The 16,055-nt window shown below is 33.3% G+C and overlaps 3 protein-coding genes across 3 annotated transcripts; all 3 read right to left on the bottom strand.

Annotated features, from left to right (window-relative positions):
• Positions 1–560: 560 nt before the first annotated feature.
• LOC109185761 (protein FAR1-RELATED SEQUENCE 7-like) lies at positions 561–3,731 on the bottom strand. Its single transcript, XM_019335711.1, has 6 exons — positions 3,674–3,731; positions 3,222–3,299; positions 2,713–3,130; positions 2,508–2,567; positions 2,053–2,382; positions 561–1,668 (listed from the first exon to the last, which is right to left on the bottom strand). The coding sequence occupies exons 1-6, from the start codon at positions 3,729–3,731 to the stop codon at positions 561–563; spliced, it is 2,052 nt and encodes a 683-aa protein (XP_019191256.1).
• Positions 3,732–6,020: 2,289 nt separating this feature from the next.
• LOC109185759 (germin-like protein subfamily 1 member 20) lies at positions 6,021–6,939 on the bottom strand. Its single transcript, XM_019335710.1, has 3 exons — positions 6,819–6,939; positions 6,399–6,463; positions 6,021–6,272 (listed from the first exon to the last, which is right to left on the bottom strand). The coding sequence occupies exons 1-3, from the start codon at positions 6,937–6,939 to the stop codon at positions 6,021–6,023; spliced, it is 438 nt and encodes a 145-aa protein (XP_019191255.1).
• A 7,845-nt stretch (positions 6,940–14,784) lies between these two features.
• LOC109185758 (germin-like protein subfamily 1 member 20) lies at positions 14,785–15,827 on the bottom strand. Its single transcript, XM_019335709.1, has 2 exons — positions 15,707–15,827; positions 14,785–15,332 (listed from the first exon to the last, which is right to left on the bottom strand). Exons 1-2 carry the CDS (start codon positions 15,825–15,827, stop codon positions 14,785–14,787), a joined length of 669 nt encoding a protein of 222 aa, XP_019191254.1.
• Between the last annotated feature and the right edge of the window lie 228 nt (positions 15,828–16,055).

Genomic DNA, 16,055 nt, shown 5'->3' with positions numbered 1-16,055 from the left:
AATAGCTAAATAACAATTTACATCTGATCTATGCACCTCTTTCTCTTTTCTCTTCTTTTCTTTTCTTTACTTTTTTTTTTTGTTTTTGTTTTCATGTATCAAATCTATAATTGCATGACTACTATAAATCCAGAATTGCAAAACTATAGTTCCATAATTGCATAACTATAATTCCATAATTTCATAATTATAATTCCATAATTGTATATAAACAATTCCACAATTGCATAACTATAGTTCCATAATTGCGTAACAATAATACCATAATTGCAAAACTATACATCCATACTTGCATAACTATACACCACAATTTCATAACTACAAATTCCATCACAATGGGGACTACACATGCATAAATGCATAACTATATTTTCATAATTGAATGACTATAATTTCATAATTGCATACCTTTCATAATTGCATGACTACAATTCCATAATTGTATAACTATAATTCCATAATTTCATAACTACAGTTCCAAAATTGCAAAACTACATATCCAGAATTACAAAACTAAAACTGTATAATTGCATAAAATCAATGATAACAACTTGTATTTCTCAATCTACACCTACATTGTCATCTAAACCCTTACTAAACTGAACAAAATCTGAACTTGAAGAACTTGGATGTACAAGGTATCCATCCCCAGCAAGCTTGGATATGTTTTCCAACACCAAAGACTGAACAGCACCCTTTGTACTCAATGCAGCTTTATTTGCAGCACTCCTTCTCCCCCTTGCAAGACTGTACTTCTTTTCAATAACACCACTCCTCCTTTTGTTACGCTCACCTTTCAATCTCCGACTTGAAGGATTTTGAACACCACCACTTGAAGATGAAACACCACACTCTTCAATATGCACATGCCTAACCTCGGCTTCAACCTTTTTCTTTACATCATCAACAGCCTCGTCACACAGTTTCCTCGCTACGCTGCTATCTTGACTAGACACAACTAATCTTTGAAATTTTCTACTAATATCGAACACCCAAATTGATGGAGGAACACCAACATTATAAACCATAGAATCAATGTTGACATTCCTACCATCAATAACCTTTTTAGTCCATCTTTTAAGTATATATTTGTCGGGAATACTAGAAACACAATGTACGTGAAGAATGCGTATACAATGACAACATAGAATTCCCAACTCAGACATCAACTTGCAACTACAAGAAATGTCCAAGTTGGCTGCGTTAAAACTAACCTCATGCCTTATAATATCTATATCTGGCCGCCACACGTGATACTTCTGTTGACGGCCATCATTCAACACCATCTCTTGATGACACGCACTGCCTTTCATGAATTGTTCCTCAAACAGAAAATATATCTCAATCGTGTATACCTCTCTAGCATGTGAAAGAAGTTTCACATGCTCCATCATCATAGCGGGTACCCCTTGAGCACACCGAAAGTCTTCACCGTTCTCTTTACTTCTCCATTCAGAAATTACGCTTACAAACGATGAATAGAAATCACAAAGACCCGCTGTCTTGGACAACCTTCTAGAAATCGAATGATTTGTAGTTTCACTCCTTTGTGATGATAGAATGCCCCCAGAAAAATAGTCCTTGTTAAATGCTGGACACCACTTCTCCCTACAGTCATATAGCTTTTCTAACCAAGTATTCTTGTGACATTTATAGTCAGTCACCAACCTGAAAATGGTAAGACAAAATCCCAAATGATTATGAAGCAGAATATTAACAAGCAGCATCACCACATCTAACACATACTCAGAATTTCTATTGCTCTATATACATAATTGGAATACTATATGTCCATAATTGATAGACTATATATCCATAATCCATACTACTACATTTCCAGACACCACCAGTAAGTTCAACTGCTATATATCCATAATCGGTATACTATATATCCATAATCGGAATACTATATATCCATAATCCATATACTACATTTCCAGACACCACCACTGCTATATATCCATAATCGAAATACTATATATCCATAATTGATGCACTATACATCTATAATTACAAACGTAATGCAATAAAAACGATTAATTACTAACATACCTTGTCCAATAGAATTGAAATTCAGCTTCGGTCTCTGTGTATTTCAACACGTAGTTAAACATATCCAAGAAATCCTTATTGCTCCTTAACGTCTTGATATGCTTCTTTGAATTCTCACCGATATGCCATATGCAAAGACGATGACGTGATGTTGGAAACACTTTAGATATAGCAGCAGCCATAGCTGCACATTGATCTGTCATAATAGTCTGTGGAGACTTGCCACCCATTGATCTTGAAAACACTTTAAACAACACACAAACGATTCTATCCTCTCGTTCATCAAAAACCCGCATCCAAACATTACATTCATGCAATGGTGATTCATCCCTACGAAAGGGGCACAAATCATATCGTATTTGTTTGTGCGATATGTCGTATCATGCACTAACAAGTCCCCAAACACCTCGTAATCTCGTCTCATTTGACCATCCCTCCAAAAAAAACTGCACAACCTTGCATCCAAGTCAAGTTCAAAATCAAAGAAAAAATCAGTCTCGGTAGACTGCCTCCTCCTAAAAATTTCAATTAAAGAGTTAGAATCCGTTCCATCCAATCGCTTGACAGTATCCGCACCCATTGAATTATAAGCATCTCTACTGGTGAAACCAACTAAAGGGGACCCCCCCCCCCCCCCCCCCCGATTGGTGTTTTAGGAACCTAATACCATCTGCCAATGCAACACCACTGTCCTTCAAACCTTGTAAATATAAGAGCTGATTATCTCCGACACTCCTATGTGAACAAAGTAGATGACTCTTGTTGAACACACATAACTCGTGATTGTGCACTTTCTCGTGTTTCGTAACTGTCCACAACCCATCATCACCCACGTCAAATTGAACAAACGCTCCACACCCTGTCCTTGTGTCAATTTTGGAATAAGCCTTAACCCCACTGTTAGCCTTGTAACCAGCCTTAGAACAACAAAATTTCTTCATTTGAATTGTGTTCGAAGATCCCTTGTATCGTTGATGACCCTTCCTCACACTAAAACCAAGTCTATATGCATAACTGTTATACACCTCAAAAGCCTCATCAGCATTACTTACTACCAAACCAACCAAATCTTGATCAACTGCAAATATAACACAATAATAACCATTTCCATTAACACATAATTCCTAACCATAATTTGCTAATTAAAAGGTAAACCACTATGAATAAACCTGGAATTGATGAAGATCCATCAACATCTACATCTACTTGATCTGAACTCACTGAACCATCCACAATGCCTTCACTAACTACATTATATAGACATGGTGAACATTAATTCAAACAGTTCATCAAACAGAAAAAACAGAGTGTCTACAGATTCTGTATATATAGTTATATGATTATGGAAATATAGTTATACAATTCTGGATACACAGTCGCAACAAACTGCCAAAACAGAGTACCCCTAATTCTGAATATATAGACATGCAATTCTGGAAATATAGTTATGAAATTATGGAATTATTGTTTTCAAATTCTGAAATTGTTGTTACACAATTATGGAAATTACTTACGTGATTTTGCACAACTATTTGCAGATTCTAGACACAAACATCACTGCTAATCACATAATCATACAAAAAACCAAAAGGAACGATTGCAAAAACAATAACAAGATCACCTTGAATCGAATGCCAATCATCAACTGCGGAATTCGTCTGCTCTGTTCCATCCTCCATCTATCAATCACTTTGTAATTCCCGATTTCGATTTGCGATTGCGATTTGCGAATGCGATTGAGATTGCGATCGCGATTCCGGTGATATCGAATGCCAATACCACAGCGAACAACTGCCAACGATCGAGTTTGAAACTTGGAAACAAACTCAAAAGGAATTTGGAAGTAAACGCCGTTAACGGAATTTTTTTTTTTTTATAAAACCCCGCGTCATTAGGCTAAAACGACGTCGTGTGGATCTGTATGCACCATGCATGGTGCATACAGATCCACAGCATAATTTGCCTATTATTGGCAATGGGGCGCGAGGCCCACATAAACGCGCACAAGCCCAATGTCGCAGGCCCAGAAACAATAGTACATGAAATTTATACGGTGAAAAGGGAAATAAACAGATAGACAGAAACCTGAATTACATACATAATACCAGAATCGATCTTTGGACCATTAGGAGAGAGAGAAGACTCAAACCGCTAGGCTACCAGGTCTTTGGTGTTTCTTGCCCTGTCCTAAACTGACCACAGCCCCCCATTTTATATCCTCTCAGGACTTCTGCATACCACCCACGTGTACAACATCTACAGACCTCCAGCTCCCACCATACATGTGTCCTCCCCTCTCCGCACGTACCCCAACTGCTCGAACGAGACCGATTTTGTCGCGCACTCTCCCGGGATCCCGGGGAATCACCTTCCCAATAAAATTTTGCAAGAATGAGAAAAATAGATTTTTCCGAATATAGAAACAGGAATTGAGGAAAGAAAGCAAGTTCGAATATAGGAACTATGCCCAACGTGTGTGTGTAGAAAACATGCCCGCTGGGTGCATGCATTGCCTCTCTTTTTTTTTTTTTTTCTTTTTTTTCTTTTTTCTTTCACCCCAACGATAAACATAAAAAAAAAAAAAAAAAAAAAAAAAAAAAAAAAAAAAAACCTCACCTCTTAGTTTTGTGTAAAGAAAAAACCCTAAAAAAATTTACAGATGGAGAAGCTCTTAACAAGTGAAATTAAAGGCCATTGTTGATGCTTGTACAATCATATTTGTTTTTGAATATGGAGTATTTTTATAGCTTCGTTGAATAGTATTAAATATTAATCATTTCTTCTAGATTTATCTATATCCCTCAAATACTCTCACCTTTAAAAGATCTTATCACAATATTTACAATTCATCAATAATTTCTGTGTATACCGAGATTCTTGATGAACATTATTTTTATTAGTATTTTAGTTAATCTTATTATAATTCGTAGGTAATATTTAATTAATTAATGTATCTTTTTCGTTAGTTATTAAAAAAGTGATTACTGCATTGATAAAATATCATTCTCGTCCTGTCCTCGTTCTCCAAATATTTTGTCCTGTATCTTTCCCGTTAGAGTGAGAATTGGGGATCTCGTCGAGAGAATAGGAAAAATTATCATCTTATCAATTATTGTGGCAATGTCACATTTAATAATACTTCTTTTAATATTGCCATATTAAATCCTTAACTTGTATTTGCATGTCACAATTAATCATATTTTTCAATTATTCCCATTCAGCCGTTTAATAAATAATTTTTTCATTCAATTAAATGAGAATGAGAAAAATTACATATTGCAGCAAGATGTTTGAATGATGAAATTATACTTTAACCATCTTTACTAAATAGTATAATAATATTTTTAAACGAATGACTAATTCACAAACAAAGAATAAAAGTCAATATAATGATATAATTAAGCTAAGTTAAAGAATAGAACTAAACGTGACAATGTTCTAACAATTTTCGTATTAAAATAAATTAATATTCCTTCATACGATTTTGATGATCAACTTTTTTTGTTTTTTGTTTTTGTTTTTTTGGTTGTTGAAAGTAACGTATCTATAATGCAGTCAAATTAAAATAAATTAATACTCCTTCCATAGCTCACACTGCCTAGTGGCCATTTTGGCAAAGCCGTCTATTTATTTAATTTGACGCCTTTTTGTCTTTATGTTCGGAATATATTTTAATTGTAGGAGACAACTTTAAGCCAATACCATATTCAAATCAATCTCTGTTAATACATATTAGATGCAATTAAGAAACAAAGTATTGGCCAGATTAATTTCTCATACAAAATGAGGGTTCGAACTCTCAAACTCTCTTAAAAAAGGATACTGCCTTGTCTTTCTTGTATTTATTGTTTGGTATGTAAGGCAACTGAAGAGTACATTAATAAGTACCTTTTTTTATTAAAAATGTAAAAGTGAAAACTGAAACTCATGTTAACATCATGGGGTGCTACACATTAGTTTGCAACTAGCTAGGCAAACTCTGACCTTATAAGTTCAATGGTTTCTTTCTCCACTCTAAAAGCTTTGGAAAGGATATCGACGGAAATGGTCGGAACTGATCCAAAAAGTAGAGACGAAATAGGAGCAATGCCAGGATTTTGACTGTTTAAACTGTTAAAACTGGTTGCCTTAACTTTCCCAACATTTGCCCGATAATGAAGTAAACTTGGGGGAATCACAAAAACATCTCCAGCATTCAATGTTTTGACATCGAGACGATTCTTCGCCAGATTGCTCAAAAACCAAGATCAGGTATATGCCCAGTGTATTTAGTCCGGCGATTCGATCAACATCGACCGTGTTGACAGTTATGCCGACACCTGTTGGAACACCACTGACATTTAAACCGGAGGTGGAGAAGCATCTTCTGTCACCTTTTTTGGGTCTTTACAAACCCTTCCATTCACAAAAACTGCATGCATAAAACATTGAGACTTAAATTTCATGAATAATAAAAAGCAAATGTTCTATGTCGGATTTGCGTGCCGGAAAATATTTCTTTTCATTATTTTGAAAATTTTTCCAACCACCCATAGGCCATAATCCAAAGTTCCAATCACCTTTTGTCACTTACGATGATCGAAAATTAAGGGAACATAATGATAACATAATTGATTAAATTTTTCCAGCACTTTTGGATGATAATCAAATTTAATTTTTCTAACTAAAAACATTAAGACTTTGGCTGCGAGTTGGAAGTTATAATTTTCATAGTACCAAAATTATGTAAATAAATCAATAAAAAGTGGAAATGAAAGAATATTTACCAGTAGTTTTGGGATCATTTGCCGCAACACAGAAGTCTTGAAGAGGGCTTCGATCAAAAGCATGAGCAAATGAGAAAACAAGAGCAATAATGGCTAAGGTTGTTGGCAGGAAGAAAGCCATTGTTTTGTTTTTTTGGTGGTGTGATCATATTCTTCTTGAATGTTACTTATATATGGTTTTTTCTCGAGTACAGTCCAAATTATATTTGGTAAAACAATATTTGTGGACTAATTATTAAGTTGATTGCGAACAATCACACGGATTTTAACTCAATCATACCAATATTTAAATATTTATATATAGAAACAGAAATTTAAAGCTATAATGAAAATTAAATCACATTCTACAGTTACCTACCGGCTTTCACATACATAAAATCTTGAAATTTGGTAACCACGGAACTTGGCCTGATCAAGGATATTACCATTATTAAGGGGGCGTTTGGTTCAGGTTATATAACATAACCAAGGGAATGTGACATTCCAAAACTCACATTCCTATGTTTGGTTCATATTATCTTAGAGAATATAACATTTCCAAGGAATGTCACATTCCCTCCACGTAGGATTTTGAAGGGAATGTGATTCCCTTCAAATTTTTAGGTTATGTAAGATAACCTTGGTTTTGTTAGTTTATATATATATATATATATTTTTTTTTATTTTTATTATGTTATGTTAGCATATAAAATAATTTTGTTTCTCAAGTTCAAGATTTTAGTTTTTTTTTTTTTGAAAGTTACTGGCTCTATTACATTGTAGTATCTGTTCATATACTTTCTCAACCTACTGAAACACAAAGAACCAATAACGCCTCCACTGAGGCTCGAACTTATAATCTTCCAAATGGAAGTCCAACCCGGATACCATTGGACCACATAGTCCTGGTCAAGATTTTAGTTAATATTATAAAATCATGTAATTATATATGATACCGTTATCTTATTTATTTATTTATTATAATTTTTAAATTTATTAAAATATATGAAAATATGTTAAGGATATTATAGTGTGTATAAAAGATAACCCTAAACCAAACATGATTATATTACATACTCCAATTTTAACCAAACACAGGAATCTAATATTCCCAGTAATCTAACATTCCCAGCAATCTAACATTCCGTGAACCAAACTATCCCTAAGGGGATACGCTCTGAGTAATAGGGCGTTTGGTTGGAAGGGGGGAATTACACAGGAAAATAATTGTAATTTTAGACTGTGTTTGAAATTAAAACCCGGAAAATGATTTCTGGAAATCATTTTCCGAGTTTTTGGTGTTTGGCTACACCTGGAAAATCCAGTCAACGAAAAATATTTTCCGTTGACTGGGAAAATGAGCTCAATTTGGCGAAAAATGACTTCTGCTAAATTTGGGCGGAAGTCATTTTCCGCCACTTCTATTCCTTTTTTTTTTTAAGCTTCTGGCGGAACTGGTTCCGCCGGAAACCATAGCTATGGTTTATGACGGAACCCAGTTCCGCCGGAAGCCATAATTTTTTTTTTTTTTAGTTTTAAAGATTTAAAATGTATTTTTTTATTCAGAATAAAATAATTAAAATATTTAATTATACCATTTTACTCATTTTCCAGAAAATGAACCAAACACACCAAAACAGTTTTCCAAATGCAACCAAACACGGGAAAATGAAAATGTTTTCCGGAAAATGACTCATTTTCCCGAAACCATTTTCTAGAAGTCATTTTCCTGCTTTCCAAACAAACGCTTACAGGGCGTTTGGTTGGAGGGAGGAATTATGTGGGAAAGGAATTGTAATTCCATGGGAGTTGAATTACTAGGAATAAAGTGAGAATTTAAATTACAGTGTTTGGTTGACAGGAATAGAATTACTGAGAATTTCAATTCCAATGTTTGGTATACATGGGAATTGAAAGGGAATAAGTAGTATAAAGTCAAAAATGTCCATTATTGTTGTTAGATATTAATTTTAGGTTAAAAAAGGAAGGGATAATTTTGACTCATCACTATCTTTTTTTCCCAGGAATTAAAATCCCAGGGGGGGACATGAGATTTTAATTCCATGAAAATGGGGGAATTGCAATTCCATGGAATTGCAATTCCCTCCAACCAAACTACGGAATTTAATGGCCTTTGGAATTAGGTGAGAATTAAGTGGGAAGGGAATTTAAAATCCCTCCAACCAAACGCCCTGTTATGGGAGATGAATTACTGAGAATAAAGTAGGAATTTAAATTCCAGTGTTTGGTTTATAGGAATAGAATTACTGGGAATTTCAATTTCAATATTTGGTATACATGGGAATTGAAAGGGAATAAGTAATATAAAGTCCAAAATGCCCATTGTTGTTGCGGTATTAATTTTAGGTTAAAAAAGAGAGAGGTAATTTTGTCTCATCACTAGCTTTTTTTCTTCCTAAAATCCCATGAATTAAAATCTCGGGGGGACATGGAATTTTAATTCCATGAAAATGGGAGAATTGCAATTTCATGGAATTATAATTCCTTCCAACCAAACTAAGGAATTTTATGGCATTTGGAATTAGATGGAAATTAAGTGGGAAGAGAATTTAAATTCCCTACAACCAAACCAAACACCCTGTAAGTTGTTTAACCGAATAACATGTTGTAGTTGCTTAATAGACTTCTTCTAGTACTAAGTTGATTAACATGTGTTTTCAAAAAAAAAAAAAAAGTTGATTAACATGTAGTAGTATTGTAGTAAGTTGATAAGCTTGCAGTATATAATTCGCCGAGTGTGTTTATGAATCTGTATACAGGTTTATAAAGTCATTACTATAAGTTAATCAACTTACTACTATAAAGTCATCACGTTATTAGAGTAAAAGACATTTTTAGTCCTAAATTTATAGTGGCTTGGACAATTTTAGTCCTTTTATAAAAAAATTTGCCATTTTATGGACAGAGTTATTGTGGCGAGGACATTTTTGGTCCTCCGTCTATATTTCTGTTAGATAACCGTCTGAGAGAGGGGTAATTACGTCAATTTAGGCTATCTCCTTCTATCTATTATATCTATGTGTGTTTTGTTTTCTTCTCGGTCATAATTCGAAGGAGTCGGAGAGTCCAAGTTGCAGTTGTACGAAGAAATTGTCGGAGAATCGAAGCCGCCAAACAGGTTACTAATCAAATAGATAGAAGGAGAATCGAAGCCGCCAAACACACATTGATATAATAGATAGAAGGAGATAGCCTAAATTGACGTAATTGCCCCTCTCTCATACGGTTATCTAACAGAAATATAGACGGATGACCAAAAATGTCCTCGAAATATAGACGGAGGACCAAAAATGTCCTCGCCACAATAACTCTGTCCATAAAATGGCAAATTTTTTTATAAATGACTAAAATTGTCCAAGCCACTATAAGTCTAGGACCAAAAATGTCTTTTACTCACGTTATTATTATAGGTTCATCATCTAATTACTATTACACATTCATTAAGCCCGTTAATTACCATATATGTTTATTAAGTTAGTACTATATGTTTACAACTTACTACTATGGTCTATCAAGTTATTACTACATATTCATCAAGCTATTACTTTAAGTTCATCAACTTACTACTACAATTCCATCAAGTCACACAATTGAAGGCCCAATAACTTACTATTACATTTTCCTCGATTCACTACTACATGCTCATAAGATCAACTCACTTTGACATGTCAAGTATGTCACTAATATAAATTCACAATCAAATTATTAAAATGATATCAATATATTAAAAGATTATATCAATATGTGTGTTATTTAAAAATTTGAATTAGATTTTTTTATCATACAGTAATGTTATTCACACAAAAAAATAGAGAATAATAATATATATAAGGGATGGTTGTCATTGGTTGGTTTGACAATTGGCGCCACTATGATGATCTATAGTATTGTTTGATCTATTTAAATTTTTGATAAGTTTATAGTATTATTTTAATGAATCATATAGTCTATGTTGTAACATGACCCCTTGTCCAAAGATATAATTTGCAAGTCCAACCCCAACAGGTGAAGTACCGCGCGCAAATTATGCAGTGGACTCGTGTCCACAATGCATTGTGGACACGAGTCTAAAACGACGTCGTTTTGGAGGAAAACGCGTCATTTCAGTTTTTTTAAAAAAAAAAATTGATTTTGTCTCACCGTTAACGGCGTTATTCGTTTGTGCCATTATGAATGTACAGTTATGGGATTATGAATGTACAGTTACGGAATTATGAATGTACAGTTATGGAATTATGAATGTAAGTTATAAAATTATGAACACAGAGCTCTGACATTATGAACTTACAATTATGAACATATAGTGATAAAATTATGAACATAGAGCTCTAAAATTGTGAACATCGAGCTTTGAAAATTATGATTTTACAGTTATTGAATTATGAATGTACAGTTACGGAATTATGAATGTACAGTTATGAATTATGAATGTACAGTTATGCAATTATGAATGTACAGTTATGAAATTATGAACACAGAGCTCTGACATTATGAACTTACAATATGAACATATAGTGATAAAATTATGAACATAGATCTCTAAAATTGTGAACATAGAGCTTCGAAAATTATGAAGTAACAGTTATGAATGTACAGTTACGGAATTATGAATGTACAGTTATGGAAGTATGAATGTACAGTTATGAAATTATGAACATAGAGCTCTGACATTATGAACTTACAATTATGAACATATAGTAATAAAATTATGAACATATACTCCTATAAAGCGGTCTGAAATTAAAAAAAAAAAAAAAAAAAAAAAAAAAAAAAAAAAAAAAAAAAGATAACAGTGCCTAACGGCACTGTTACCCGTGTCCAGCATGCATGCTGGACACGGGTCCATAGCATAACGATTGGTGAAGTACTAATCATCCATAAACCTTAAAATGTAAGGCAAATTATGTTGTGGACCCGGGTCCACTTTGCAAGGTGGACCCGGGTTCAAAACGGTGCGTTTTGCTTCAAAACGACACCGTCTGAATTTTTTTAGAAAATAAAAAAATTACACTCTATGTTCACAATTTTTGAACTCTATATTCACAATTACAGATCAGAACTCTATATTCACAATTGCATAAATCTATATTCACAATTACAAAACTCAATATTTATAAGTAAATCAACAATATAACACAATTTTTGAACTCTATATTCGCAATTACATAACTCTATATTCACAATTTTTGAACTCTATAATCACAATTTAATAACTCAATATTCACAATTGCATAACTCAATATTCACAATTACAGAACTCTATATTCACAATTATATCAACAATATAACACAATTTTTGAATTTATATTCACAATTTTTGAACTCTATATTAAAAAAATAAAAAATAAAAAATCATTTGAATCTATATTCCGAAACTGTGCCAACAACGACACCGTTATTCCAAACGCGCAAAACTGCGTCGTTTTGAACCTGTATCCAGTGCAAGTGGAGCGGGATCCATGGCATAACAATTGAAAATGTAACGTATGGGCTACTAGAGCTCATTATCTACAAACTTTTGCACACCAATGGCAGGGCTGATGTATTCTGCAATGTTCAACAATACACAAAATCTGTTCGCTCCCATGAACGTCTCCCCTTTCGGAAATAGGATTCACAACGTAGCAGCCATACAAGTGGATCTTCATTCTCAGAGAACAATGGAAATTCCATTTTAACATATCTAATGAGGGAGTGATTGTCATCCGGTGTTTCTTGGATAGTAGAATCCCCTTCCAGATGGTGCACTGTTTCTGATTCAGCTTCGGAAACTGGTGTTTTGCCCTGAGCAATCAAAAGTTTTTTCACCATTTTTTCCAGATTAGCAAGGGAAGCTGCTTGTTGGTGTTGTGTTGCAGAAAGGGAAGACACAGTGGCAGAAAGGTTCTCAATTTTGTCAACATAAACTTCATGGAAGCGAACAGATTTCTGCAGTGCCTTGAAAGCAGGATCCTCGGTGATGTTACGGCCCATGACGCTGGCAACGGCAATGTTCAAATTAAATAGATGGTGTGATGTGATCATATTCTTCTTGAACGTTACTTACATATAGTTATCTTGAGTAGAATCAAAATTATACTCATTTAATATATTTGGTAAAAAAAAATATTTGCGGGCTAATTATTAAGAATACTCTTTCTTTATTTATTGTGAACAATCACACCAATTTAACTCAATTCATACAAATATTGACTAGTTTTACACTCACATTGCGCGAATGAGTTAATGTCCAATGTTTATATTTAAATAAATATTTAAAAGTATATCAATGCAAGATTATATATGAGAAGTTCATACATAAGTATAATGTCGAATTTGGTTATTTAAATATGTAACTCATAGTATATGAATACAATGTAATATAGGAGATTCATTATAATTGTTACTAAACTTTTTTAAATAGTAATCAAGTATTTTTGTTGCAAAGGGTTCTAATATATTTAATGAATGTACATATATACAAGATCAATGAATTAATCAACGGTACCAGTTATTTAGGTGTTTTGCTTAGTGTTCAGTTCAACCATTATTGTTGAATAAATTATTATGGATAAATAAATTCCTAATTTAAGAAATTTAGATATAGTAAAAATTTAAAATTTTTAATTATAATGTAACCCAAAGATATTTGAAGATTGGTAAATATGATGTAACCAAAGATGAAATTGTTAAATAAAGTGTTTGATTATTGTTGAGGAAGGTTTGATTGCTTTTCTTATTACTAGTTTTCATCTTGTTTGCAGTGTTGGGTTGTTCCTGATGTTTATAGTCCTAGCTCGCTCATCCATTTCTTGAAACCATCAACAATGCTTCGCATGGGTCCCACGGACAACGCATCTCCTTCACCTTGTAGCCACTCGATCAATAGTCCATCTAGAGTCACTTGTCGACTTTCCAGGAGCTCAAATGTGGTCGCGCCATAATGTGCAGTCGGTGCGGCCGCTTAAAAATGCGCCCAATAGTGTTAGGAAAATGTATAACAATAAAAAGTATAAATACACCACAAAACGCACAACACACCAAAAAAATGAACCATACTTCCTCACACATAATTGTGCATTTTCGAACAGTGTGTGTTGCGTTTGTGTATACTTAATGGTGTGTTTTTTATTGTGCGTACCTAATGGTGCATTTTTTCGATATTTGTACATTTTTTTTGTGCGTTTCCTAACACTATTGGTGCAGCCGCATTGACCGCACGTTAAGGTGCAACCGCACCTGAACTAAGGTGTATATATATATATATATATATATATATATATATATATATATATATATATATAGCTTATTCAAGAAAGATTTTAATTGATTTATAAAGATATACTTTCTCTGTCTCATTTTATCTATCATACTTATTACTATTCATTGGTCAAACCAATTCTTCTTCTTTGTTTATTTTCTTTAGCATTTTTTACATACTCATTTTTAAATTTGATTTTGTTTATGTTTAATAGTACTTTTAGTGTAGTTTCTAAATATATAAATTTTGTATACTAATTCTAAACTTAATATTATTAAAATTGATTTAAAAATAAATTCAGTCAGCCTCGTTAACCAAACCAGACACATAAAATAAGACAAATAAAATAATATTTAATAAATTTGAGGCCTTTTTGTATTTATTTATTTTTATCAAACCACGAGATGTCATAAACATGTCCTAATTGTAGGAAGCACGTTTAAGCTCGTATAATATCGAAACTAATTTCTGTTCACACCAATCCAACCCAAATAAGGAATAAAATACTAGTCGGATTAATTATTCCATACAAGAGTGAGTTAGATTGTTTGAACTCTCAATCTCTCTCAAGGGAGGATAGTGCATTGCTTTTAATTTCTTGTATTTATTGTTTGGTATGTGTGTAAGTAATAGTACAGTATTAAATACTTATTTTTTTTTTATTAAAAATGTAAACGAGAAAACTGAACATGTTTACATCATGGGGTGCTACAAATTAGTTCACACCTAGGCAAACTTTGACCTTATAAGTTGAATGGTTTCCTTATCCACTCTAAAAGCTTTGGAGAGGATATCATCGGAAATAGTGGGAACTGATCCAAAAAGTTGATACGAAGCAATGACGATGTCGGAATTGTGGCTGTTTAAACTGTTAAAACTAGTTGCCTTAACTTTCCCGACATTAGCTTGGTAGTGAAGTAAACTTGGGGGAATCACGAAAACATCTCCGGCGTTCAATGTTTTGGCGTAGAGACGATTCTTCGTCGGATTACTCGGATCCGCCGTGATGAAGCCAATTTCAAGCGTGCCCTCCAAAACCAAGTGCAACTCAGTTGCTTGAGGGTGTGAATGGGGCGAGGCCATTGCCCCAGATTCATAATCCACACGAGCCATCGATATGCCAAGTGTGTTTAGTCCGGCGATTCTGTCAGAGTTAACGGTGTTGATGGATAAGCCGCCGCCTACCGGATCTCCACTGACATTTAAACCGGATGTGGAGAAGTCATCTTCTGTCACCAGTTTTGGATCTTTGCAAACCCTTCTATTCACAAAAACTGCATTCATAAACCACTGCATAGTTAAATTACCTAAGAATAATAAAAAGCTAAGCATATGTTTTTTGTCAGTTTTGCGTACCGGGAAATTTAAAAAAAAAAAAAAAAAAAAAAAATCATTATTTTGAAAATTTTCCGACCACCCATAATAATCCAAAGTTCCAACCACCTTTTGTCACAGATGATGATCGAAAATTAAGGGGGCATAATGATAACATAATTGATTAAATTTTTCCACCACTTTTGTTGATAATCAGAAATAATTTCTAAACAAATAACATTAAGATTTTGACTGCATGTTGGAAGTTATAATTTTTATTAGCACCGAAATTATGAAATAAAGCAATAAAAAGTGGAAATGAAAGAATATTTACCAGTAGCTTTTGGATCATTTGCCGAAACACAGAAGTCTTGAAGAGGTCTTGGATCAAAAGCATTAGCAAATGAAAAAACAAGAGCAATAATGGCTAAGGTTGTTGGCAAGAGGAAAGCCATTGTTTTGTTTTGGTTTTTTTTTTTTGGTGGTGTGATCATATTCTTCTTGAATGTTACTTATATATAGTTTTTCGAGCACAATCAAAACTATATTCGTTTAATATATTTGGAAAAAAAAAATATTTGTAGCCTAATTATTAAGTTTTTTTTTTTTTTTGAAACAGCCTAATTATTAAGTTGATTGCGAACGGTCACATCAATTTTAACTCAATCATACCAATATTTTAT

The sequence above is a fragment of the Ipomoea nil genome, unplaced genomic scaffold (assembly GCF_001879475.1).
Source record: "Ipomoea nil cultivar Tokyo-kokei standard unplaced genomic scaffold, Asagao_1.1 scaffold1361, whole genome shotgun sequence".
Classification (NCBI taxonomy): Eukaryota; Viridiplantae; Streptophyta; class Magnoliopsida; order Solanales; family Convolvulaceae; genus Ipomoea; species Ipomoea nil.
This window is presented reverse-complemented; position numbering and strand designations above follow the sequence as displayed.